General features: G+C 44.2%; 1 protein-coding gene across 2 annotated transcripts in view; it reads left to right on the top strand.

The window, feature by feature from the left end:
• ASB2 (ankyrin repeat and SOCS box containing 2) overlaps positions 1–23,824 on the top strand; it is a 37,633-nt gene extending 13,809 nt beyond the window's left edge. The window contains exons 5-11 of one of the 2 annotated variants that reach the window (XR_013228574.1): positions 524–679; positions 3,080–3,325; positions 8,329–8,500; positions 16,351–16,912; positions 18,807–18,960; positions 20,186–23,221; positions 23,321–23,824. Coding sequence is in view for 1 of the 2 variants with exons in the window: in XM_077323549.1 (XP_077179664.1) it covers positions 524–679; positions 3,080–3,325; positions 8,329–8,500; positions 16,351–16,912; positions 18,807–18,960; positions 20,186–20,322 (1,427 nt within the window). In the remaining variant the exon portion in view is untranslated. Of the gene's footprint in view, positions 1–523; positions 680–3,079; positions 3,326–8,328; positions 8,501–16,350; positions 16,913–18,806; positions 18,961–20,185 lie in introns of both variants that reach the window. The other variant, XM_077323549.1, reaches the window with a different exon arrangement.
• Positions 23,825–25,952: the final 2,128 nt, after the last annotated feature.

Raw genomic sequence — 25,952 nt, 5'->3', positions numbered from 1 at the left:
ATGTAATGTTTTCAGTGTTTTTTGTATAAGCAAGAGAAAAGCCGGACTGAAAATCTTGGGATTAAAAAACACGAAAGCTACTCTTTGGGAGTTTTAGGAAACCTCGTGGTTTTCGCAAAGTTTTCTGGGGCTCCTTCCACAGATGCTGCTCTGTAATACCTTTTCTGTGATTATCTGCAAGCAGAATAATACTTCACATAATCCTTTGTTCCCCATAGGTAAAAACACAACAATATCGGTTTCTATAGACAAGATCTTACTATATGTCTCTAGCAATTTTCTTTTGGCTTCTTTGTGTAAAAGTCTAATCAGTTATTTCCAGGGAAGTGAGAATAAGCCCTACTGATTAGACCTCGGTAGGATTTTGGTTAAGCCTTTATCTCTTTGGTGCTCTTGTACAGTAGGAAGTTTGCTCTCACCATTTAAGGAGTTGACTTTGTAACGTTTATCTCAGATAACTGGCAAATATTTGCCACTGTCATTGTCCATGTGCCTTGCTAATATGTCCCGGTCTTTTCTTTAGCATACCCTGGGACAATCGACCAGCGTACCCTCCAGGAGGAAACTCCACTCTACTTGGCAACAAACAAGGGGCACCTTGAGTGTGTGTGCGCTTTGCTGCAGGCTGGAGCAGAACCTGATATTGCAAACAAGGCTAGAGAGACCCCGCTCTATAAAGGTAAGTCTCTCCGATCCCGTCAGTTGTGAGCCGATACCAGGCTGAAAGGATGCTAAATAACTATCAGTGCAGACCTTACACACCTTGCTCAGGCCAGGGAGTTCAGTGGTGTTAAAGTGATTTTGGATTGCATTGTCAGGTGGTATTCATCTGTCCAAACAGGAAACCAGCCTCAGAAATCCTGGGGCTTATGCAATCCTTTTTCATTTGTTCCCTCCTGTGTAGCTTTGGGGCTGGAGACTTCCCGTTTTTCTTTAGAGCCAGCGTGGTATAGTGGCAAAGAGCAGCAGACTCTAATCTGGAGAACTGGATTTGATTCCCTGCTCTTCCAAGGCCAGCTGCAGGTCCTTGAGCTAATGACAGTTCTCTGAGAGCTGTTTTCACAGAGCAGTTCTCTTCACTTCCTCAGCCCCAACTACCTCACAGGATGCTTGTTGTGGGGAGGGGAAGGGAAAGGAGTTTGTAAGCAGCTTTGGAACTCCTTTGGGTAGTGAAAAGCAGGGTATAAAAACCCATATCTTCTTCTCTTCTAAAATAAAAAATACTTAATTTGTGCTTCTGGTGTCCAAATCATGATTTAAAATCCTTGTTTGAAATTATCTTTGTAAGCGAAACACATTTAAATTCGTTGTTTCCTCCGATTCCTGCTTGGGAAGGAGGCTTAGGGGGAAGGCTGGTAAGAGCAGAGTTTGGTGGGAGGGTCCTCTGCAGGGTGAAATGCCTTGAAGTCCACACTCCAAACCAGACATTTTCTCCAGGGGATATAATCTCTGTAGCGGGGAGATCAACCGTAATTTTTGGGTGGTCTCCAGGCCCCACCTAGAAGTTGGCAACCTTATTTGAATCAACTGCAGGGAGGGGGTCGGCTGTCATTTCTGAACAGTCTTCACAGGCAGCCTCTCCAAATGCATTATAATGATATTCCCTGTATGTAACCAGAGCAGGGGGAACTGGAGTCAGGAAGGATAGCAGCTGGCAAACCAGTCAGTTTGTTTATACTACATTATGGGACACAATGCCATGGCATTATGGTATTATGTTCTGCAATATATGCAGAACAATATATATGCCTCTTGTGGCGCCTCTTGTGGCCTCTTGTGGCGCATGGTTGTAAGGCAGCAGAAATGCTGTCTGAAGCTGTCTGCCCATGAGGCTGGGAGTTCAATCCCAGCAGCCGGCTCAAGGTTGACTCAGCCTTCCATCCTTCTGAGGTTGGTAAAATGAGTACCCAGCTTGCTGGGGGGTAAACGGTAATAACTGGGGAAGGCACTGGCAAACCACCCCGTATTGAGTCTGCGAAGAAAACGCTAGAGGGCGTCACCCCAAGGGTCAGACATGACCTGGTACTTGCACAGGGGATACCTTTACCTTTAATATATGAAGTACCTCCATGTGCTTGCATATTTATTCTGCATCAGCAAGCCACCTGTGTGAGGAAAATATGGTAGAAACTCCTTTTCACTACAAAAGCAAAATGTGATCTATGGATTCTTTGTTAACTACTTCATCGTTATCCTGCTCTTTGGGCCACACCTGATGAGAAAGTACCCCCAGGTTTGCTCCAAGGATGCACCTCTATGTTGTACAGTGAATTCCCATGAGGGAACTCCAACAGTACTGTGGGAGTCTAATTCTAATCAGGACCACAGTAGCATAGAGGACGAGGGGTCCTGCCTCCCCCCCATTCCTCCCCCCAAAAAGGTCACCTGTTTTGGGTTGGAAAATACAGTGTGTGGGAAGGCAAAAGACTCTCTTCTCCCCCTGCTGTGATGGACCTGAACAGGATGAGAGCTTCACAGCTGCAAAATGGACTTGTGCCCCCAGGGTGAATTTGGGCATCCATATCATCTAGCTGGGACCTTTGTGTTACAAGAAGGAGTGATACGAGGCAAGAGTGATATAGCTGGATCTCCTCATTTTACCTTCAGAACAATCATATGAGGTACATTAGGCTGAGGAAGTACAAGGGTATAAATATAATAATAATAATAATAATAAAATTCACTCATGGCTGTCTAGCAAGGTTCAGGGCAAAGTGGGGTTCTAGATCCACGTGGCTCCACTCCTAGGCCAATACACTCTAGCCCAGGGGTGGCCAAACTGTGGCTCTCCAGATGTCTATGAACTACAATTCCCAGGAGCCCCTGCCAGCATATGTTGGGAGGGGCTATTGGGAATTGTAGTCCATAGACATCTGGAGAGTCACGGTTTGGCTACCTAACTAGCCCATGTAGTGCACTGGCTGTCCACCATTTGAAAGCAATACCCTAAGGCAGTGCCTGCCTGATCACATGACCCATGCTGTATCTCCTGGGCAACTTCTCAATGAAGCGATCCCAACTGAAATGTTTTCAAGATGAGTCCCCAACTCCACTCTCACTCCCTTTTCTGTCTTCACAGCTTGTGAACGCAAAAACGTCGATGCTGTACGGCTATTGCTGCAGTACAACGCCGATGCAAACCACCGATGCAATCGGGGGTGGACCGCTCTTCACGAAGCTGTTGGCCGGAATGACTTGGAAATAATAGATCTTTTGGTCAAAGGAGGGGCCAAGGTTGAGTCTGCAAATTGCTATGGGATCACCTCTTTATTTGTGGCAGCGGAGAGTGGCCACCTGGAAGCCTTGAGATACCTGGCCAAGTGCGGTAGGTGAAGTAACTTAATGGGGCCTTTCATGCAAATGGCTTCAATAGGCCAAAAAGAGAACGGCATATTCAGAGTAAATGGACTTCCCAGTCACCTTTGTGTTAGACTTTTATTGGTTATATCTGTGCATCTTTCTAGAGAACGGCAATTCATATACTAGTCTCGATAGCTGCACATTTAAGGCCGCAGGGCCTGTAAAACGGAGCTCTTCCGCCATGTCTATGGTTGAGGCTGGGATTGGCGAGGAAGAACATTGCCCCCCTGGGGGGTTTGAAGTAGTCATCATCACCCTCCATCCCCCAATGCCCTTGTTCGGGTAGGGGAGAGTGGTATTTTCCGCCGTGTTGGGTATTTTTATAGTCTTTTAACGGGGGTTTTAATGGGTGATTTTAAGACTATTGTTACCCACCACAAGCCTGTAGGGAGTGGCGGGAAATAAATTGAATAATAATAACAACAACAACAACAACAACAACAACAACAACAACAACAATAATAATAATATTTTACCCACAATCGAACAAGCTCCCTAAAAGACTGCATGCTTTTACTGGTTTCTGTAGGGAGTGAGCAAATTCTTAGCAAGGGTTTAGGGACATCTCTTGGACCTGCTTAAGAATAACATGAACAAAAGAAATGCTGATTTTATGAACTTAGGCAGATTGTGAGTGGGTGGGCAGTAGAAGAAGAAGAAGAAGAAGAGTTGGTTCTTATATGCCGCTTTTCCCTACCCGAAGGAGGCTCAAAGTGGCTTACAGTCGCCTTCCCATTCCTCTCCCCACAACAGACACCCTGTGGGGTGGGTGAGGCTGAGAGAGCTCTGATGTCACTGCCCGGTCAGAACAGTTTTATCAGTGCTGTGGCGAGCCCAAGGTCACCCAGCTGGCTGCATGTGGGGGAGCGCAGAATCGAACCTGGCATGCCAGATTACAAGTCCGCACTCCTAACCACTACACCAAACTGGTAAGGGATGTGCCCGTGCTTGTCTCTACTTTGCATACACAGTGAGTTGCTGATTGCCATTGTGGGATGGTAGGTGAATTCCCTACAGGCCCGGCTGGATTCTGGAGATCTTTTGAGGTTGCGGGAATCACTGTGGGTAGGCAGGTAGTTGTGAGTTCCTGCATGGTGTTGGATTAGATTACCTTGGAAGTCCCTTCCAACTCTATGATTCTATGAAAAGCAGTATTTTCAGTGCATTTGATGTGATTATTTTGAATATTATTCCAACCTTCTTTGAAAGAACTCAGGAAAAAAAAACATCAGATTTGCCCCTTATTCCATGAATAGCCCTGAACATAGAAAATAAAACTTACAGGAGGAATCTTCAGTGTGATATAGATAGGGAGGGAGGGTAGGGAGAGAGAGAGAGAGAGAGAGAGAGAGAGAGAGAGAGAGAGAGAGAGAGAGAGAGAGAATGAGAAGCACCATGTTTGGCCTGCAAGTCTTTGCCTTGGGGCCAAACAGGCTGTGAACTTTGGCCATGAGTTGGGTGTGGGTTCCTGGCTCAGTTCTCATAATGCCACGGTCAGAGAGCAGCTGCTGGGAACTAACATCCAAAGCAACGAGAATTGCTGGCCATGGGCTGAGAAGTTCCTGACGATGTGGGGATGGAGCCTACGGAGGGCAGGGGACCACATGAGCACTACCCCTCTTCTCCAGGGGTAGTTATCTCTGCAGTTGTAATTCCAGGAGATATGCAGCCCCCACCTTTCCAGCACCACAGGGGCCCAATTCAGATCAGAACCTCAGTGTGGGGGCTGGGGCTTTCGTCTTCCGCCTGTGTCCTTTTCCGGAGCAAATCAGCCGGGCTATTATTTGACCTTGGGTGGGTAACTGCATGTGCACTAATGAGACAGGTGTTTTGAGGCTGGCTGTGGTCCTGCCCTGGTACGGCTGTGATTATGCCGCAGAGTCATTTTCATATATCTAAGTACAAAAATGGGAAAGGAAGGAATCCCCTTGTAGCCCTCTGCATGATGGGACATAAACATTTGAGCTGGCTCTGACCACTAGTGAAAATTAGCAAATTTGCCTACAATTGTATTGGTTTGTATTCTTTCCCTAGTAACAAATAGTGGGCAGTGAAAGGTAGGTTTGCCAACTCCAGGTTAGGACATTTCTGGAGATTCGGGGTAGAGCCAGGGATGAGGGAAATGGAGTTTGGGAAGGAGAAGGAGGTCAGCAGGGACCTGATTTATTTATTTAAACATTTATGCCCTGACTTTATTCTGTTTAAGGGAGCTTATAACTTGGCTTACACTGCCATAAAGTCCACCCTCCCAAGTGGCCAATTTCCCAAGGGAAATCTGGAGATCTGTTGTAATTCTGTGAGTCCTCCAGGCTCTGCCTGGAGCTTGGCAATCAGGGCTGCCAGCTCTGAGTTGGGAAATACCCTGAGATTTTGGGGGTGGAACCTGGGGTGGATGGTTTTGATAAGGGGAAGTACCTCTGTAGGATATAATGCAGGGGTAGTCAAACTGCGGCCCTCCAGAATGCTGGCAGGGGCTCATGGGGATTGTAGTCCATGGACACCTGGAGGGCCGCAGTTTGACTATCCCTGGTATAATGCCACAGAATTCACCCCTCAGAGTAGCCATTTTATTCAAGGGGGAACTGATCTTGGTGGTCTGAAGATTTTAATAGTAGAAGACCTCCAGGTGCTACCCTATTAGCAGCTCTATATTATTCTTTAAAACATTTCTAGTTTGATTTTCTCCCAAGATAGAATGGGGTAGGGGGAACATGCACTTGACCATGTGCAACTCGACAAGTTTTGTTTCAGAAAATGTCGCAGCCTCGCCACTTCCATCCAATTATTTAACTGTATAATTCCGTACTTTCCATTTTGTGGTTTGGTTTAATTATCGCCAAGCTCTATATCTAAAACACTAAAGGTAAATTGAAAGAGTAACTGAAATTGGGTTTTAATTTCCCAGGTCCAATTAGGAACAACCACCAAAAAGCACAAGAGGAAAATCCAATAAAACCTCGCAGCCACTCCAAGCCTTAAAAGCTCCTATGAGAATCGCTATAACTTTATTGCATAAATGCTATGCGCAAGCTTTGCCATAAAACAAAGATTCTATCGCTTTCTCATTAAGAAGAATCTCAATGTTATTCCTTTGTAATTGTCTTCCTTAAAATTGCCGCTAAAGAGATTTCGGCTGTGTGCAAAGGGAGTATATTTGCTTTGGCACAGAAAAAGGCACCCCAGATCTATGAATGTTTGCTAGAAAGTAAATCCCAGTCTGTTCACTAAGAGTTGGTCCCAAATTAGCACAGCCTTTGTGATCGAGAGAAGTAACTGGCTTGTCAGGATGGCATAAGGCAAGATTTCATGAATTAGAACTTTCATTTATGTGCCTGGCCTCAACCAGAACCAGGGAATTTTATGCCCTGGCTCCAACCCGGTGGAATGAGTTTCTGCCTGAGACTAGGACCGATTCCACATGGAGGCGCAAAACTCATGCTGCCTCCTGCTTGCAAATGTGCAGTTGTAAGCTGTGTGTTTGCAAGCTTCCTGATGGGAGACCCCCCCTGTGTTTTCCGGCCGCCTCCTGACGAGACGGCAAGGGAAAACAAGTCAAACTTCTCCCCCCCTCCCCCCCCACGCTTCTCGGCTTGTCTATCACAGTAAGACACCAAGCACAGCACAGTGGTTGTCCCGGGGACTCAAACTTCATCTCCCCAAGCCCCAAAATTAATTTTTTTAAGTGCACTTCTGAGTTGCTATGTGGTAACATGACAACATTAAGCATTTTTAATACAAAAATTAAGACTTCCACATTGCTATGGAGAAACGTCGCAACGATAAAGCATCCCCCCCCCCTTGTTGTTTTTCTCTCTATATATGTACTGGTAGATTTGTGAGAGACTGGACATGGTGACTGGACCCCGAACATTGATTGTGTATAAACAGTAAGGCTTAAAAACAAAGATCACAGATGCCTAGCTGATCAGGAGAGGGCTGCTTTATCACATGCGCCCCCCCCACTTTCCCCATTCATTCCCACAGCAAGAAAACACAAACAGGACTGTGTTTTGCCTGCCCGATCCCAAAAAGACTGTGGACACTTAAGGGAACATTTTACTTTAACTTAGGCAAGGAAGCTTTGCTGTCCCGCAGCAACGCGAATCGTACTTAAAAAAAAAATTATCGAGCAGGCAATGGAGAGGGGAGGATGGGTGCAAGGGCAGGTGAAATGCTACAGGGACTGTCGCACATTTCTCCCTCCACACCGGCTTGTCCTGGTTGCTCGGTGATGTGAAGCACGATACTAGGTGGCAAATCCAATTTTGGCCATTTCCCTCATCTTGAGGCAAATCCTGCCAAAACGCAAGCCAGTCCCTGGACAGTCTAGGTTTGCTGACAATGTCATGTGTAAGCAGCAATAAAAACTGTCAGCAACTTGATGCTGTCCAGGGGCAGATTCCTTGTGCAGAATTGTTCCTGGCTCTGACAGAGCTACTACAGTTCCGCAGGCCTGCACTCTTACACCAGGCCTACGGTTGAAGCCAGGCCTACGGTTGAAACGGCCTCCCTCTGATCCCTACAGTTTCTCCCCATTTTCTTTGTCATCCATGACGCTGAGGGACCTGCCATACACAACAGGCAGAGTATGAAATGAGGGCAGGTGTCGGGGGGTGGGGGGGATACATAATTGGATAGTTAATTAGTAATTAGCTGCCAGGAAATTAACATTGAGGAAATGCCAACCTCCCTGTCCAGGAACCCAATACACAAGGTATCAGTCTTGCATAGCACCCCGTGAAAGGTTTTTAGCAGGCAGCTTTTAATAATATATGTTTAACTTAAATTTATATACTAATTATTTTAATCGTATAAAATATTTTATTTTGGATATTTTATATTGTTGTTACCCGCTCTGAGCCAATTGGGAAGGGAAGGCAACAAAAAGAAATTATTATTGTTGTTGTTGCTCCTGCTGTTGTTATTAAGTCTGGAAGGCTGACTTGCATGTCTTTTCTGGTTTCCCAGGTGCTGAAATCAACACCCAAGCCAGCGATAAAGCTTCTGCTCTCTATGAAGCGTCTAAAAACGGGCATGAGAACATTGTGAAGTTTCTTTTGTCCCAAGGTGCAGATGCTAACAAAACGAACAAGGATGGACTGTTACCCATTCACGTGGCCTCCAAAAAAGGCTATTTGGAGTAAGTTGCTAAATTCTTCAGTCCTATAGGTGGATTTGGGGTATGTGAGAATTATTTTGGTGTGAGTTTATTAACAATGGAATTTCATTTTTAAAAAATCAGTTTCTTTTTACTTTGAGCCTCAAGCAGCGGAATCTATGTACAGATGTTCTGCAGTGTCTTCACTGCAGGATATTTGAAAGATTGCATCATATTTTATGTGGCCTGCATTTGTGCTGTGGGTATGGGACGTAGCTTAGATCACATTTTCTTGACCACCATATTTTTCCCTCTGTATTTCTGGCTGTGTGGAAAGAACAAGGGAAAAGTGAGAAGAAGGTAGAGAAACAAGAGATGAGCATAAGCAAATTCAGTAGCCCATCCTTAGACCTCATGGTATTAGCTGGACATGAAATCTAGGAACTGAAACAAGGACTTCATGGAGAAGGTTGGGTATGCACTACAAAGCTGATGATCCCCAACACAGAGATTGCCTTTTCTCCACTGCAGCAGAGTGGGTTGTCACTTTCATTAAGCTATCTACTACAATCTCAAGATCTTTTCCTGTCTCAGTCTCAGCAAGTTCAAACCCCCATTAACCTCTACTTGAAGCTGTCCCAGTGTGTTTCCCCTTACACTTACCAACATTGAATTTTATTTTCCACATTGCCACCCACTCACTCAATTAGTCGAGAACCTCCTGGAGTAAGCCTTCATTTTCACCAACCTCAAAATTTTGTTTCACCTGCAAACCTGGCCACCACACTACTCATCCCTCGTTCCAGATCATTTATGAACAAATTAAATAGCACTGGCCCCAATCCTGATCCTTCTGGGATTCCCGCTGCTTACTTTTCTTCCTTGTGAGACCTGTCCGTTTATTTCCACTCTTTGCTTCCTGTCATTTAACCAGTTTTAGTCATAGAATCATAGAGTTGGAAGGGGCCATACAGGCCATCTAGTCCAACCCCCTGCTCAACGCAGGATCATCCCAAAGCATCCTAAAGCATCCAAGAAAAGTGTGTATCCAACCTTTGCTTGAAGACTGCCAGTGAGGGGGAGCTCACCACCTCCTTAGGCAGCCTATTCCACTGCTGAACTACTCTGACTGTGAAATTTTTTTTCCTGATATCTAGCCTATATCGTTGTACTTGAAGTTTAAACCCATTACTGCATATCCTCTGCAGCCAACGGGAACAGCATCCTGCCCTCCTCCAAGTGACAACCTTTCAAATACTTAAAGAGGGCTATCATATCCCCTCTCAACCTCCTTTTCTGAGGTTGAGAAAGTGAATAATAATAAGTGAGAAAGTGAATAATAATCCATAAGAGACCCCATACTTTTATGAGCCAGCTTGGTGTAGTGGCTAGGAGTGCGGAATTCTAATCTGGCGACCCGGGTTCAATTCTGCACTCCCCCCTATGCAGCCAGCTGGGTAACCTTGGGCTCACCATAGCACTGATAAAGCTGTTCTGACCGAGCAGGAATATCAGGGCTCTCTCAGCCTCACCCACCTCACAGGGTGTCTGTTGTGGGGAGAGGAAAGGGAAGGTGACTGTAAGCCACTTTGAAACTCCTTTGGGTAGAGAAAAGCGGCATATAAGAACCAATTCTCTTCTTCAGTAATATCAGGAATCTGTCCACCTCACCTCCCTCACAGGGTGTCTGTTGTGAGGCGAGGAAAGGGAAGGTGATTGGAAGCCACTTTGAAACTCCTTCAGGTAGAGAAAAGCAGCATATAAGAACCAAATTTTCTTCTTCTTATCTCATGACTGCTCAGAAGACTGTGGTGAGGAACCTTTGTCAAAAGCCCTTCAAAAGTCCAAGTACATAAGGTCTACTCACTCACTGCTGTCTTCATATTTGTTCACTTTCTCAAAGAACTCCAAAAGGTTAGTGAGGCAGGACTGCTCAATAGGCAGCTGTTCTATAGGCAACTGTGAAATATCCCCCCCCACACACACACACACACACAACCTCTTCTTCATGCACATTGTGATCTGGACTTTGTGGGTTGGTCCCTGGGGAGTTGGTGAGAGAGCAGGTGGCTCTTTCATTTGGCAAGGCGTTGAAACAGATATCCTTTGGGCCCTCCAACTCCATGCTTAAAATATCCCACTGTTGCTGCACTGTACAATTGTATGCTGATTTTTCCCCACCCACCCCGATTCATTCACCTTGAAAAATCCAAAAATTCAGGGAATGTCCCACATCACTTAGACTACTATGGAGGGTGGAGCAAGAAAAACCGTGGCCCCCAAATGGGTCCCAAAGGACAGTGGTCCTCAACCTTTTTATCACCAGGGACCGGTCAACGCTTGACAATTTTACTGAGGCCCGGGGGGGCAGTCTTTTGCCAAGGGATGTCGCCACCGCCTGAGCCCCTGCTCCACTTGCTTTCCCACCAGTGCCCTTGACTTTCTGCCACCCGCTGGGAGGCGCTGCCAGCAGTAGCTGTGCAGTGCCATGCTGAGGGGGAGCCCCAGCCATGGTGGCCGCTGGAGAGCACCAAAGGTGAGCCGGCAGCAGAGTGGCAGGGCAGCAGCCGGGGAGGAGGATGAGGAGGAGCTACGTCCCGGTACCAACTGATCTACGGACCGGGACCGGTCTCCGGACCGGGCGTTGGGGACCACTGCCATAGGATATCATTACAAAGGTTGAAATCATTCAGCCCAATGTACCTTGCAAGGCTGCTATTCAAAGTAAAATATTACAAGAATATTACAAGAATACAAGCTGGGGCAAAGAACTAAGGGAAGAGTTTTTGTGGGTGGAGGTTGGAGAGAGAGAGGAGTGGTAGGACTCGGTTGGGGTGTAATGCCATATAGTCTACTTCAGCCTTTCTCAACTTTTTTGCCGTTAAAAACCCCCTAAAAGATTCTTCCAGCTTCAAGAAACCGTGGCGCAATCATGCAGAATATGGTTGAGAAGCCTAGTTGTGTACACCCCACCTGGGTCCCCTCCCCTTCCCCCTCCAGGCACACCATTGGCCATTTTGAGAGATGGGGGTAAACTGACATGATCACATAAGGTCATATGTTGCAATATATATATATATATGTATGTATGTATGTATGTATGTATGTACGTACGTACATGTGTGTGTGTGTGTGTGTGTCTATATATATATATATATAAAACCTATATATATATATATAAAACCTTAGTTGAGAAAGCCTGGTCTACACTCTAAAGCAGTCATTTAGTCCAGGAGAACTGATCTCTGTAGTCTGGAGATCAGTTGTAATTCCAAGAGATCTCCAGACTCCACCTGGAGGTTGACATCCCTACTCCAGAAACAATCCAAAGCCTATCTAGAAGAAGGAAGCCCTGTTTTATTCAGTGGAGTTTACTCTCAGGAATGTGTTCTTAACATTGTGCCCTAAGAGTCCTATCTTGAACAGAGTGACATTGTTCTAAACCCACTGATTTCAATGGATTTAGAAGAGGGCAACCTGTTTAGGATTCCAATGCAACAGTTTGGGACTGCACTCTGAATCTAACTGCCTGGTCCTGACTAGGTCCCAAATATTCCCATTATTTTCAAGGGAAACTTTCCAAGTAAATACATTCAGGACTAAGACATATATAAACTCACCTTGCAAAATCCAAGTGACTCATTATGGTGACTCATTATGGATGGATTACCAAACTCAACAAGAGCAAAAGGGATTATACTAAGGAGAAGGCACCAGAAAGGAAACATCATAGGTTCTTGGTTAATGGATTGGTACTAGTATTTAAACAGGGACCAATGAAGTTGTTGTTCAAATTGAACAGACTGATAGCAATTTTGTGAGTCAGAACCTATGTTAGCAGAGCTGGCTGATTTTTACTGATTTACAGTAAAGAATGATTTGCATCAAAATATAAAATCAGAATTAGTTCAGAGTCTGGTTTCATGTATTGCTGAAATAATCTGTGCAAAAGTGAAAATCTGGGCTTAAAAAAGGGCTTAAAAATGTTGAGAAATGTTGCACTTAACTCCTCTTTGAACATGATCCAGCATTTCTTAATATTTCCTTAACCAGCACTTTCAAGAAGTTTCAAGGTGAAAGCATTAAACAGCTCTCCTCCTTTAGCAAGCGAGAACAAAATATTTACCCAAACTACAAACTGGGCCCCCACGTGGCTGCTCGTTTTTAATCCCTTTGGTATTCTGCATAACAATATTCTTCACGGTGACCTCTCTCAGTAAGCTTGTGGATTTATTACGTAATTCTGTAGGAATTCCATACTCGAGTTTTCTGCCAGGATATTAAGGCCCCACAACATCAAAAAAGAAAAAGAAAAAAAGCCAAGATTAGGGCTTGATTTTTTTTTTTTTACCATTTGTTCCTCCTGGTCTGTTTGGGGAAGTTTTATGTTGAGCTCCATGACCCTTGTGAAATATTAATTCGCGAACAATCCTGAATATCTGCTGTGTGGTTGAATGTGAACATCATACAGTCAGAGCTCCCTTTTGTATGTTAGCAATTCATACCATTGGAGCTCCCTTTCTGTTGTTAGCAATGAGGGCTGGGAAGCTGGGTGCAAGGATAGGATGAAGGGGGATATCAAGGGGGGCAGGGTTTAAAGATTTGTGGTAAAAAGGAGGATACAGGCAGTCATACCCGTTGGTTGGGCTGACTCTCAAGATCACTGTGAGCCTGCAGTGGGCTGCACATGGGGTAGATAGACTTTAGTGGGCTAGTTACAATCCTCTTGGAACTCTCTCACTAAGCAAAGCAAAGTTATGCCCTTTGAAGACCTTTGAAGACCTTTTCAGGATGTGCCACTGCTTAAGTTTGCACTGCAAGGTCTTCTCTACAATGAATCTTCTTACTGGAAGCAAACATGTGCATCAGGAGCAACCAGTTACTGAAACTTCCCCACACAGACCCCTTCCTTTGGGTGGAAGATAGGGGAAGGCAGTCAGAAAGCTGTGAGAGGGTATCTTTACCCACTCCAATAGATTCAAATGGGTAGCTGTGTTGGTCTGAAGTAGTACAATAGAATCAGAGCCCAGTAGCACCTTTAAGACCAACAAAGATTTATTCAGGCCATGAACTCTCGAGTGCAAGCACCCTTCGGCAGACTGACAAAGAGTCAGACTGGTCTTAAAGGTGCTACTGGACTCTGATTCTATTTTACCCACTCTAGTCTACCCTGTCCAGTTGCCTGCCAAGTTTTAGCGAATATGTGGATCCAGATGGACATAGCATGGCCTGTATGATATAAGAGCTGAATTGTTATAGCTGGATTTGATCAGGGATTTCAATACTGCCCTGGAGCACTTATGCTTTTTGTATTGCAGAAGTCTCCTCTCTAGTTGGAAGGAAGACTTGCCATGTCTCTTACTCTTCTACCAGAAGACTTTTAGAGAAGAAGATTAAGGCCAACCCTTTAGTGTTAATAAACCCCCATAGATCAGGGGATGGCTGATGATGGAGCTTGAGAAGCTCTCTTGTCAGCAGTGAGTATGAAATTTCAGCTGTTGTGGATACTACAAAGTATTTGTTAGTGGTGGACTGGTGCCAACTCAATAGCACCCAGGTCTCCTGCCCTCCAGGAAGCATCACTGGCAAGTGAAGTCAGACTCTCTGCTTTGAGAAATGATCAGTGCATGGATTTCCTCTCAAGGCTTTGATGAGGACATGACATCTCAAGAGAACAGCAGCCAGGCTGACAGCTGTATTTTTCCATTCACAGTCTTGTTCCAGCTTGTTCCCAAGCTGAGCTCCTATATGGTACAGGCCTGTCTCGAGCCAAGCTCTTCAAAAATATTCCAGATGAAATAGTGGATATTGTCTGACCTCTTAAGTGCTTTTCTGTATATTAGATGGGCTTGGCCAGCCCATCCAATCTGAGCAGTCCTTAAAAATGGTGTGCTTTTAGGCTGTGCCGGCCACCCACCTATCTGCATTGCAGGGAGTGACAATGCATTTCCACTGCTTATGATATTAATACAATCCAAGTAGTGATGCCAGGAAAGACCTTAGAACAAGGGCCACCAATGTTTTGATGGCAGTTACTTCCACAGTCTTGGTTTTATTCTGTTCCATTCTTCTTTCTTAGTGTACTTTTCAAATTACCCTCTTTCCCCCTAAATTTGGACTTCCTCTGAGTCTCTGTGTGGCTCTGCCTCCCCTGGCAGCCATTTTGGGGTTATACCCACCCCCATGTGCCATAACTACAAATGTTTAAGAAGTGTGCCTGCCACTTTAAGGGAATGAAGCTCAATGACAGAACACTAGGACAAAAAGACCAAGGAACAGGGCGTTGCAAGTTAGGGTGAATGAATGTCTAGTTTTCTTCAATAAAGTTATGTTATTGTTTGAAGCAGCTAGAGGTTTGAGCAGTGCTTCATGAGCCAGGCTGAGTTTATGTTTTGCCACATCATTTTTTGTTTTTTTGGTTTGGCACTCCTAAACTTCTTCTTGGTGCTAAGGCACTTCATTGTACCCAAAAGATGCTGCCTTCTTTAGGATTTGTAGGTGGAAAGGGCCGTAAAGTTGTAGCTGACACAGGATGACTACATAGGGTATTTAAGGCAATAGACAAACACATGTGATTTGCCACTGCAAACCTCTCCTTAGCAAACCTGGACTTCTCGGTGGTCTCTCATCCAAGTACTTACCAGGGCTGGCCATGCTTAGCTTCTATTTATTTATTTAGAGATTTATATAGTGCCTCTCCTAGGCCTATTATGCATGGCTGCTGAAACAGCGGCATGGAGAACATGGAGGAAGAAGAAGTGAAGCAAACCTCTTACACAGGGGACAGAACACAACTGCGGCAAAACTCAGAATATCTGATTATGCATGCGGCTACTCCAGAGCCGCTTCTGGTTGCGCCCTGGCCCCAGGAAGCTCCACTTTCTTCCGCATCTCACTCCGCATCACTTCCACGGGTTTTTTGGCGGCATACGTTGACTCTGTGCCTGGTTGCCGCCTGCAGTGTGCATAATTGGTGATTTTAGCTGCCGCCATTCCACCCGATTGTGCATAATGGGCCCTAGTGAACCGACTCAAGGCGGTTTCCATCATTTTAAAATCTACATGATATATGAGAACAGTAAAATACAATTTATCACCAATTAATTCAGCCTAATACATTAAAATCAGTCAAGCCAGCTGGTTAGTCAAGTAAGAGCTCACATTTCTATATTTGGGTTTCAGGGGGTGCATTCATATTGGGCCCAAATGATGTATTAGCTTCTGAGTTCTTTATGAGATGAAGTTAGTCTGTGCTGTACAGATCAGGGCACTTTATAATTTACTATGTATTAAACCATTTACTGTTGATCGCATATCTATATTTTTAAAGCTATAAAGTATTAAAAAGAAAATGTACACAAGCATATTTTTAGTACAGCACTGATTGTACAAGGGATCCAAAAGAAATGAATAAAATGCAGTACCTATGTCCCTCTTCCTCTACATGGCTTATCAAATGTTAGAAGAATGGCTCCTTAAGTTAGGAAGCTGCAGATCTATTCAAAGATTCCTTTACCTTGAGATTTCCTGCAACACATGGTTAATGGCCACCTGCTCCAGACCTCAGTTAAAAGCTCTGTCCGCTCTGATGGACTGTGCACTGAATAAACCTTTCGCCTTTCTCTCAAAATATTATTAATTCTAGAGGATTATATGTATTAGTGGAAATTGAATTTATATAACTTGATTGCTTGCTAAGGAGCACTGATGCAGATGTTTTGTTCTTAATATTAGATAAAGATCCCAGTCCCATGGCTTTTGATCATCAGAATATATTCTTGAATCAGAATTGATGCTTGGGGACTAAAGGCCAGCTCTTAGATGCTGTGATGACAATAGTTCTAGAAATGGAAACTAAAAGTCATGCCTGTGCTTTGATTATTTTCTACCAGGATTGTGAAAATGCTGCTCCCGGTAACCAGCCGCACTCGGATCAAGCGCAGTGGCATCAGCCCTTTGCATTTGGCAGCTGAGCGCAACCACGACGAAGTCTTGGAAGAGTTGATTGATGCCGGCTTTGATGTGAACTCCACCCTCTCTGCTGAGCGCGCCCGCCTCTATGAGGACCGGCGCACCACTGTACTCTACTTTGCTGTTGTTAACAACAATGTCTATGCTACTGAGTTGCTGCTTGAGGCCGGAGCAAATCCCAACGTTGACCTCCTCAGCCCACTGCTCATCTCCATCCGCCATGGCTGTGTCAAAACCATGAAACTGCTTCTGGATTATGGCGCCGATATCAATGTTTATATAGCTTCCCACCCTACTACTTTCCCTGCTACCATCATGTTCTCTATGAAGTACCTTGTCCTGCTGAAGTTCCTGATGGATATGGGCTGCGACGCTTACTCCTGTTTTCATTGTCAGTATGGATGTGGCCCCCATCCTGACATAGAAACTAGGCGGGACAGGTATAATGATCCCATGGTGGAGAAAAAGCACAATCCAGTACAGGTATGCTGACTTCCTGGAGAAATGTGGGCAGTATAGTGGTAGGATGATCTTTCCTTAGAAGACTTTCCAGGTTCATTATTTGACTATTATTATTATTTAAAGTATAGCCCATAACAGGACTGAGAAAGGTCTCAGTCTAATCTCACAGAGAGCCGCTACTAGTCAGGGTGACAGTAAATGAAACATTGGAGTGGCTTAGTCTAATATTACGGGTAAGAAGTCAATGTGAACTGATCATACCCCAGTGGTGTCTGAGGTTCTATTAATATTTAAGAATGAAACACGTTCTGCTGCAGTTTTATATTGTTGTATTGATAGAATAATAGAGTTTGAAGGGCCCATACAAGTCATCTAGTCCTACCCTCTGCTCAGTGCAGGATTAGCCTAAAGCAGTGGTTCTCAACCTGGGGGTCGGGACCCCTTTGGAGGTCAAATGACCCTTTCACAGGGGTCATGGCAGGGTGAGCAGCTTGGCGGGGGGGGGAGCCACCACTGTTGCCACTCCTCCTGAAGGCACCTGCCAATTTATATACAATTTATAACCAATTTATATACAATCATGAACAATGGATCTTGACGCCATTGGTCAGTTTCAGTTTAATTTCTGTGAAAGAACACTTGCATAATTTCATGGTTGGGGTCACCACAACATGAGGAGTGGTATTAAAGGGGCACGGCATTAGGAAGGTTGAGAACCACTGGCCTAAAGTATCCATGACAGTGTCCTGCTTAGTGCAGGGGGTTGGACTAGATGACCCATGAGGTCCCTTCCAACTCTATGATTCTATGATTCTATCTGTCCAGCTGCTGTTTGAAGACTGCCAGTGAGGGGGAGCTCTCCACCTCCTTGGGGAGCCTATTCTACTACTGCTGAACTACTCTGATTATGAAATTTCCCCCCCTGATATCTAGTTGGTACCATTATACTTGTAGTTTAAACCCATTATTGTAGGTCCTGTTCTTAGCTGCCAACCAGAACCACTCCCTGCCTTTCCCCGAGTGACAACCTTTCAAATACTTAAAGAGAGCAATCATGTCCCCTCTCCACCTCCTCTTCTCCAGACTGAACCATCCCAGGTCCCTCAGCCTTTCCTTGAACCATCCCAGGTCCCTCAGCCTTTCCTCATAGGGCTTGGTCCTCAGCATCTCATACTTTTTCTTGGGTTAAAGCAAATTCCTTCTCAGCCACAACTAGTCAGGGCGACACACAACCATCAGTAATCCTAAGATAGTGATGAAGAGATGTGAAATTCAAAGTAGCGTAAAGAACATTGTACACCAATAAGTACTAAAGGAATTAATTATCAATCAGTCTTCTGTGCCAATGAAAGGGTATCACAAATGTCCATGAACTGGAAATACATATAAGGAATGTAACCTCAAGAAGTATATTATCTACATGCCACTAGAGGGCATTTAAACTATGTCACTGAAAGCAAAAGAGAGAGTCGCCTTAGAAATGGGGTCCAGGTGTGTAAAATGCAGAATGCAGCACAACATTGGCATTTTTTGAGTTTCTCAACAGTTTACCAACCCCCAGTAGTAGGATTTCAGGAGCACAGAAGACTGTGGCAACATGAAAAAGTGTGCGTGAAAGTATGTGTGGGGGTCCATTCTGCAAGTAGTACTAAGGTGCATAAGATAATATGCAGTAGAAAATTTGGGAGATTTTTGTTCAAAATAGGATAGCAGGTTTTTCTTCTAATGCTGCATTATAGTTATTAGGGCCGTATTTAGTATATGTCAGTTTCTGATATACACCATAATAAAATAAATACCGTAGAAATTAGGTTTCTATCATGCTTCTTATTTTTCCAGCCATGCAAAGCCAGTAGTCATTCTTCAGGAATTAGGCCTTGACTCTCTGAAGTGCATCACTGTTTTTATGTTCCAGTTTTGCGAAATGGTCTCTACCCCAGAGATGAGTCGTTGGGCAGGGCCAATCATTGATGTTCTGCTGGATTACGTGGGCAACGTTCAACTTTGTTCCCGGCTGAAGGAGCATCTCGACAGCTACGAAGGCTGGGCTGCTATTAAAAAGAAAGCAGGTGAGATACTGTGATCCGTTGCTCAACACAGACAATGGAGAGTTCTCATTACACGGTAAATTCCCTGACGAGGCGGTGCAGCCAGGCCTCACTGGATGACAAAAAATCTGGCTTTGTCTGATGTCTGTCATTTGGTTTAATTTGGCTTAAGTCTGCCTATTAGATTAATTTGGTGTAATAATAAAGTGAACATTAGAATCAGTTGTGCCTATTAGATAGCTCTCCTTGATTCAGACATACTGCAAAATTCTGGTTTATTACTGGTTTATTTTAACTACAGTTAGTTTGTGAATCAGAATCACACAGAGCTGTAAGAAACCACAGAGGACCATTCAATCAACCCCCCCCCCCATACACACACACACCTTCTCGGAAACTTAAAAACCACATTCCTGACACGAACCCATCCAATCTCCTAAAAACTTCCAACGAACGATACTCCACCGCCTAAAGCAGCATATTCCATTTATGAACAGCCCTCATAATCAGAAAATGCTTTCTAATATTTAAGTGGATGTTCCTTTCCCATAAAGTGAACCCACTGCTCCTCATCCTTGTTTCTAAAGCTCAGTAAAGAAGTCACCCCCTTTTCAACATGTCCACCTTTTACGAAGTTGAACACAACTCACTTTCTGAACAGGCACTTACCTATATGAAAAGACTTCTAAAGCACCCTTTTGGCCCATTATGCCCGGAGTGGAAGGTCCGCATTTGGGGTGGAATGGCGGCGGCTGAAATCACCAATTATGCACACTGCAGGCGGCAACCGGGCGCAGAGTCAACGTATGCTGCCGAAAAAGCCGCGTTAGCGAGATGCGGGAGAAAGACCATTAATGCACTGGGAACTTTACTGCCCCAGCTCTTGTGCAGGAACACAAATCGGGGGTGGATTAGGTGCACCAGGCCAAATGCTCCTTCGTGTGGGTGCAGGAAGAGGTGGGGCAACCTGCCACAACTAAAACTCCAGCCTGCAGCCCAGCATGAAACCTCCAGTGCATAAACAGTGAAAGTGGAGCTTCCCGGGACCAGGGCGCAACCAGAAGCGGCTCCAGAGTAGCCACGTGCATAATCGGATACTCTGGGTTTTGCCGCCGTTGCGTTCCGTCCCGTGCATAAGCGGTTTGCTTCGCTTCTTCCTCCTCCACATTCTCCATGCCACCATTTCAGCGGCCGTGCATAATAGGCCATTGACTCACATGTACTTTGTTGTTGTTGCTTTTCCCAGAGCTTCCAAGGCCACTTGCACATCTTTGCAGGATCAAAGTTCGAACTGTGATCGGAAAGGACCGTATACCACTTATGGATAGTTTGCCTCTGCCAGGAAGATTGATCCGCTATTTGCAGTATGACTTTACTCACTGACCTGAGATGGATCTGACAATCAAAACTATCCTGGAGGGACATCGGTGTTTATGACGCATGATGGAAATGGACTCGTAGGACACACGGAAACACTGGTTTTGCTACGTGAGAAGGAAAAAAAGATACCTGCTTATCTGATACTGTCCAGAGGATGGGAAAGAAGTGAGGGAATTAGGAGAAAATACACTGACAGCAAGCAGCAGAAAAATGACTATGCTGTTTTACAAACTCACGCAAGCATAAATGAGTACTAGGTTTGTAAGGAGACGATGAAAGAGAGAACGGAAATTCAGAAAGTACATTTTTTTGTATATGTTATGATTATCTCTAGGCACATTCGTATGGACAAATGTAACACGAATGGTGTGATCACATTGCTTGCATTGTTATGGCGGCACTTTTTCGAGCTTTACAGTTTTGAACATTGCTGCCAACTGTATCTGTACTAATCCAGTTTGCACATAATTATGTGCTTGACTGTGCATCAAGGGACGATCAGGATGGCTGCTGTGGGCAGCTCATGTATTCTTGTTCTAAAGTTAAAACCATCTTGAACTTATGAAAAGATCTTCAAAGATCCCGGTTGCTTTTAAAATTTTCAGTTCATTGGTTGGCCTTTATTTCAGTTTAGTTTGCTGGGCTGTCGACTTTCAAGATGCTAATTCTGCCTCATTGGACACCATCTAACTTCTTTTTTTCCCTAACTTATTTGGCCTTTCTTTTTGAATATGCAGTGACTTAACGTCTGCACGATGAAAGGCCCTGAATCTTTACAAATATACTTTTTTCTTCCAGCACAAGCCATGTGATTAATAATGGATCTAATGAAGAATTCATGGCTCACATAAACATGAAATAAAGACCTTACCAAGGATTTAATCCATAGGAAATGAATGTACATATGTTCAAGAAGCATAGGAAACAGGGCTATTAATGTACTGGAGTTTATTTGCTTGTAGTTCTGATATCAATGAAGCCAATGACTGGTATTGCTTATGGCTAGATGCTTGTTTTTATTTTTTTAATGTTGAGGATACCAATAGACACTATGACACTAAGGTTTCCAATGTGGTAGTGCTCTTGGTAGCTATGTCACCCTCCCTGGTGCCCTTCAGGTGTTGTTACAATAGAGGGGCATGGAGAGATGGCCATGGAGAGAGCAAGACTTACAATTGGCCACTGTTGATTTAACTGCAGATTTTTAAAAATGTTGTTTTGGCAGCCGCTTTCACCACAGCACAAAAAACTTTGCTGCTTGACTGAAAACAAGCTGTGGCAGCCATTTTGTGGCAGCTCTTTGGTTGTATCCATTTTGTGGCTTCATCTACCACACTGCAGCTGAATCCAAGAATGCCCACAGGCCCAAGAAAGTCGGGGACCCCTGTACTAAAGGCATTCTTACAATATAAAATCAAGAGGATCTAATTTAGTATTTGTATCTCCATATTGCATCATGGGGGTTTTGGGAAGAGACTGCGGGACACTTGGCAGAAACATCTGAAGCTCTTGTAGAAGCCAGGTATAATAATTACTACTGAGTTTTTAAAAGTCCTTTGTGCAGTAATATTAACAAGGCTGTAGTTTTGTTTTTTAAAACAAAAAGTGGAAATCTTTTAACTGGTTGTAGGTGGAGCAGTGAGGAGGTGCTAATTCTTGAATTTAGAGTCCAATATGATACAGGATAATGACAGAAAGCGAAGAGGAACTAAAGAGCCTCTTGATGCAGGTGAAGGAGGAGAGTGCAAAAGTTGGCTTGAAACTCAGCATCGAGAAAACTAAGACCATGGCATTTGGCCTTCTCAATTCCTGGCAAATAGATGAGGAAGAAATGGAAGTAGTGACAGATTTTATTTTCCTGGGCTCCAAGATCACTGCAGATGGGGACTGCAGCAAAGAAATTAAAAGACGCTTGCTCCTGGGGAGGAAAGCTATGGCAAATCTGGACAGCATCCTAAAAAGCAGAGACATCACCCTGCTAACAAAAGTGCGTTTAGTCAAGGCTATGGTATTCCCAGTTGCAATGTATGGCTGCGAAAGTTGGACCATATGGAAGGCTGAGCATCAAAGAATTGAGGCTTTTGAACTCTGGTGCTGGAGAAGACTCTTGCAAGTCCCTTGGACTGCAAGGCGAACAAACCGGTCAGTCCTAGAGGAGATCAGCCCTGCTTGCTCCTTAGAAGGCCAGATCCTGAAGATGAAACTCAAATACTTTGGCCACCTCATGAGAAGGAAGGACTCCCTGGAGAAGAGCCTAATGCTGGGAGCAATTGAGGGCAAAAGAAGAAGGGGACAACAGAGAATGAGGTGGCTGGATGTAGTCACTGAAGCAGTCGGTGTGAGTTTAAATGGACTCCGGGGAATGGTAGAGGACAGAAAGGCCTGGAGGATCATTGTCCATGGGGTCGTGATGGGTCAGACACGACTTCGCAACTAACAACAACGATAAAGGCACTAAGGGAATAAGTCAGCTTGTGCCCACTAGGGAAGACTTTTTTATTCAGGGTATATATTGGAGAAAAGCAAGTGGAGAAAGGTCCTCCTAGTTCTTTCCCCGTCACGCATGCACTGGTAGCCTGTAGATGTCCACAAAGCAGGAAAAATCTCAGTGTATCAGATAGATGTGATGCTGAAAAAATTAGTGCAGACTTCAGGAGGTTTAAGTGCAGTTGCCTGCATAAGATGGATTGGGGAGATCCTTCTCTAAAGAGCTCCACAGGCAACTGTCACTTGATTCATTTTGCTTTTTTCCCCTCACATACACATGGAGCCTCCTACCTCTTTACTTTATTTGCCCCGATCCAGCTATTGCAATCCACATAAAGAAGAACATTTTTATGAAGAGGTCATTTGAAACAGGCAACAATAGATCAATGTGCATCAAACTGCATGCAGCGGTTTTGTTAAAGTCCCCTACAGCAGGGGTAGTCAACCTGTAGTCCTCCAAATGCTGGCAGGGGCTCATGGGAATTGTAGTCCATGGACATCTGGAGAACCACAGGTTGACTACCCCTGCCCTACAGCATCCTGTTCTGGGGAGCCATGTGTATGCTAGGAGTTATGCAACCTGTTACTACTCCAGTAATGTCTTGGATCCAGGCAACTGAATTATTACAAACGTATTTCACCCGTCATAACGAATCTGTAAAAATGCTTCCCTTTAATATAAAACCATGATTGTAAATTTGAAAAATACAAACACAGGACTTTATATGCATCTTGCTGTTCCAGGGACTGAATCTCTGCATGTATTATGATTATAAGAAAACTTTTGTTATTATAATATCAGATAACCTGGGGATACTCTAGGGTTTGCAGTAAATGATAGTGCAGTATTTCTACAGGCATGTGTGCAATTCATTTCATGTTATAACGCACTTTTAATTTTTTGGTTTTGTTACAATGACTTTTTTAAATGGGGGAGGCATGGACGTGGGCAGTAGTTATGAAAGTATTGTTTTTAGGATTAACTGTTTGCATTAAATGTGACTAAAATTTTCAGATATTATGTGGCTATTTTGTAAGATTACTTATACTTATTGAAGCAATCGTGTGAAGTTGCCTGCTACAGGTGTACAAGCTGGGAAAGTTTAAAGCAGCCTAAATTGTTATAACCACCATAGAAAATTCCATTTCTGAAGTTTTTCTTCATACCCTGAATATGTAACACTGTGTGTCAATCTGTGGTTCTACATGTCTAGCATGTATACATAGAGGGTTGGATCCAACACAAAGCTTTTGGCTGCGTTACAACTTTTCCCTGAGTGAAAATGCAAGGTAGCCTTTTGTGCTAAATCAAATAGTATATCCTCAATTGTATTTCCACTTGCACAAGATGCCGTGCAACTGATTTTGAGGCACTATAATATATAGAGATGAATGCACTAGGGCCGTTTATGCACTGGAGGTTTCATGCTGGGCTGCAGGCTGGAGTTTTAGTCGTGGCAGGCTGCCCCACCTCTTCCTGCACCCACACGGGAGAGCATTTCGACCAATGCACCTCATCTGCCCCTGATTTGTGCTCCTGCATGGGAGCTGGGGCAATGAAGTTCCCAGTGTGTAAACGGTCTGTGTGTTGCATAAGATCTTTCACATGTGTAACTATGCTTAATCTGTTTATGTTTCTACCTTTGCATCTCTTGACTCAAGCTAGACCTAGTCAAGAGGACAACCTCACATGGACAAAGAAATGTGCATATGAAGCAGCTCCTTTTCTTCAAGTAAGCAGGCGATGCTCTTAAGGGCAGAGCAGGTCTATGGGTGCACTGGAAGCCTTGTGCTCATATATGATTGGGGGATCAATATACGACGAGAACTTTAGTGCGTTTGGTGATGGGAGCCTGAACCAAAGTGGCTGCGGAATACAAATGCCTGTATGCATAAGGATTTTGAACCTCTCATGTGCATATCACCTACTTGCATATCAATCTCATGCACATTCCATATTATTATTATTATTATTATTATTATTATTATTATTATTATTATTATTATTATGTGATTTATTCCCCACTAATCCCAAATCTGGCTTGTGGCGGACCACAGCAGTCCATCATAAAATCCAGATAAAGCCCCATTAAAAACAGGACATCCATCAACAAACAGGAAAACTGCAGATGGCGAAATCTAACGCGTCCTTCCTACCAATATCTAGTCACGTGGGCTAGGAGGGGGCCATTGATGTTCCACAACCCAGGGTTAGGAACACTAGCACTAGCACTAGCACTTGAAGGGGCACCAAAAGGGGGGGAGGGGTCAACTATCTTCCCCACTGCCCTGGCCTCAGCCATAGACCCAGCAGTGTAAAGCACTGGGAAGGCAGCATAAAATGACACTGAATGCCATTCTCCACTCACTGAGACAACTTTGCAAGTAAATTCACAGCAGTTATTAGCCCACCGTTCCACGCCCCCCTGCCCTCAAATATTGTTTGCTATTAGTGGCACATTGACAAATCAAAAGAGAAGCATCCTTCCTTGCATAGTCGCTTGCCACAGGTAACCAGGAGTGGCTATTCATAAGCCTGTTCTGGGTTACTGTTTTACTCGTGGTTTGGCCACAAATATAGGCTCAGAAAGGGTTTGGGCAGAAGCAGAGGACAGGGCATTTCTGTACCTGCTGAAGTTGGAAGGAATGTCTAACATCTGTGAGGTCAAGGATACAATGAACAACAGTGAATAAACCCTCAGGCGAAAGAATGGCTTGCTGTATTCACAGATCTGCTGGCCAGTTCTATAAATTGAAATAGCTGGAACAAAGTTCTATATTCATTATATTTATAAAGGACTGTGTGGGAGGATGTATGTATTACTGTTTGATCCTAAATATTTTCCCCATAATCCATGGCTGGGGATCACAATACATTACTATTTAAAATAAACAAAAGCCACAGTTATGGATTCCCCTCCCAAACAGATGCAAGCTAACTTTACAGAACAGCACCCTAAGCTCCTGGACCAGAAGCGTTTACCCATGATCACCATTTCAGGATGTGGGGGAAGAAGACAGGTCACACAAGGTTCAAAAGATATTTTCTTGGATTGATTAAACTTTTCACTCTTCTGCTATGGAATATTGCGTAAATCACAGCCACTCTCCCTGCCACTCCTGTTAAGTCTGGCTCATGCATGCAC

The sequence above is a fragment of the Paroedura picta genome, chromosome 2 (assembly GCF_049243985.1).
Source record: "Paroedura picta isolate Pp20150507F chromosome 2, Ppicta_v3.0, whole genome shotgun sequence".
Taxonomy (NCBI): Eukaryota; Metazoa; Chordata; class Lepidosauria; order Squamata; family Gekkonidae; genus Paroedura; species Paroedura picta.
The sequence above is the reverse complement of the archived record's forward strand: the minus strand, read 5'-3'. Positions and strand labels throughout refer to the sequence as shown.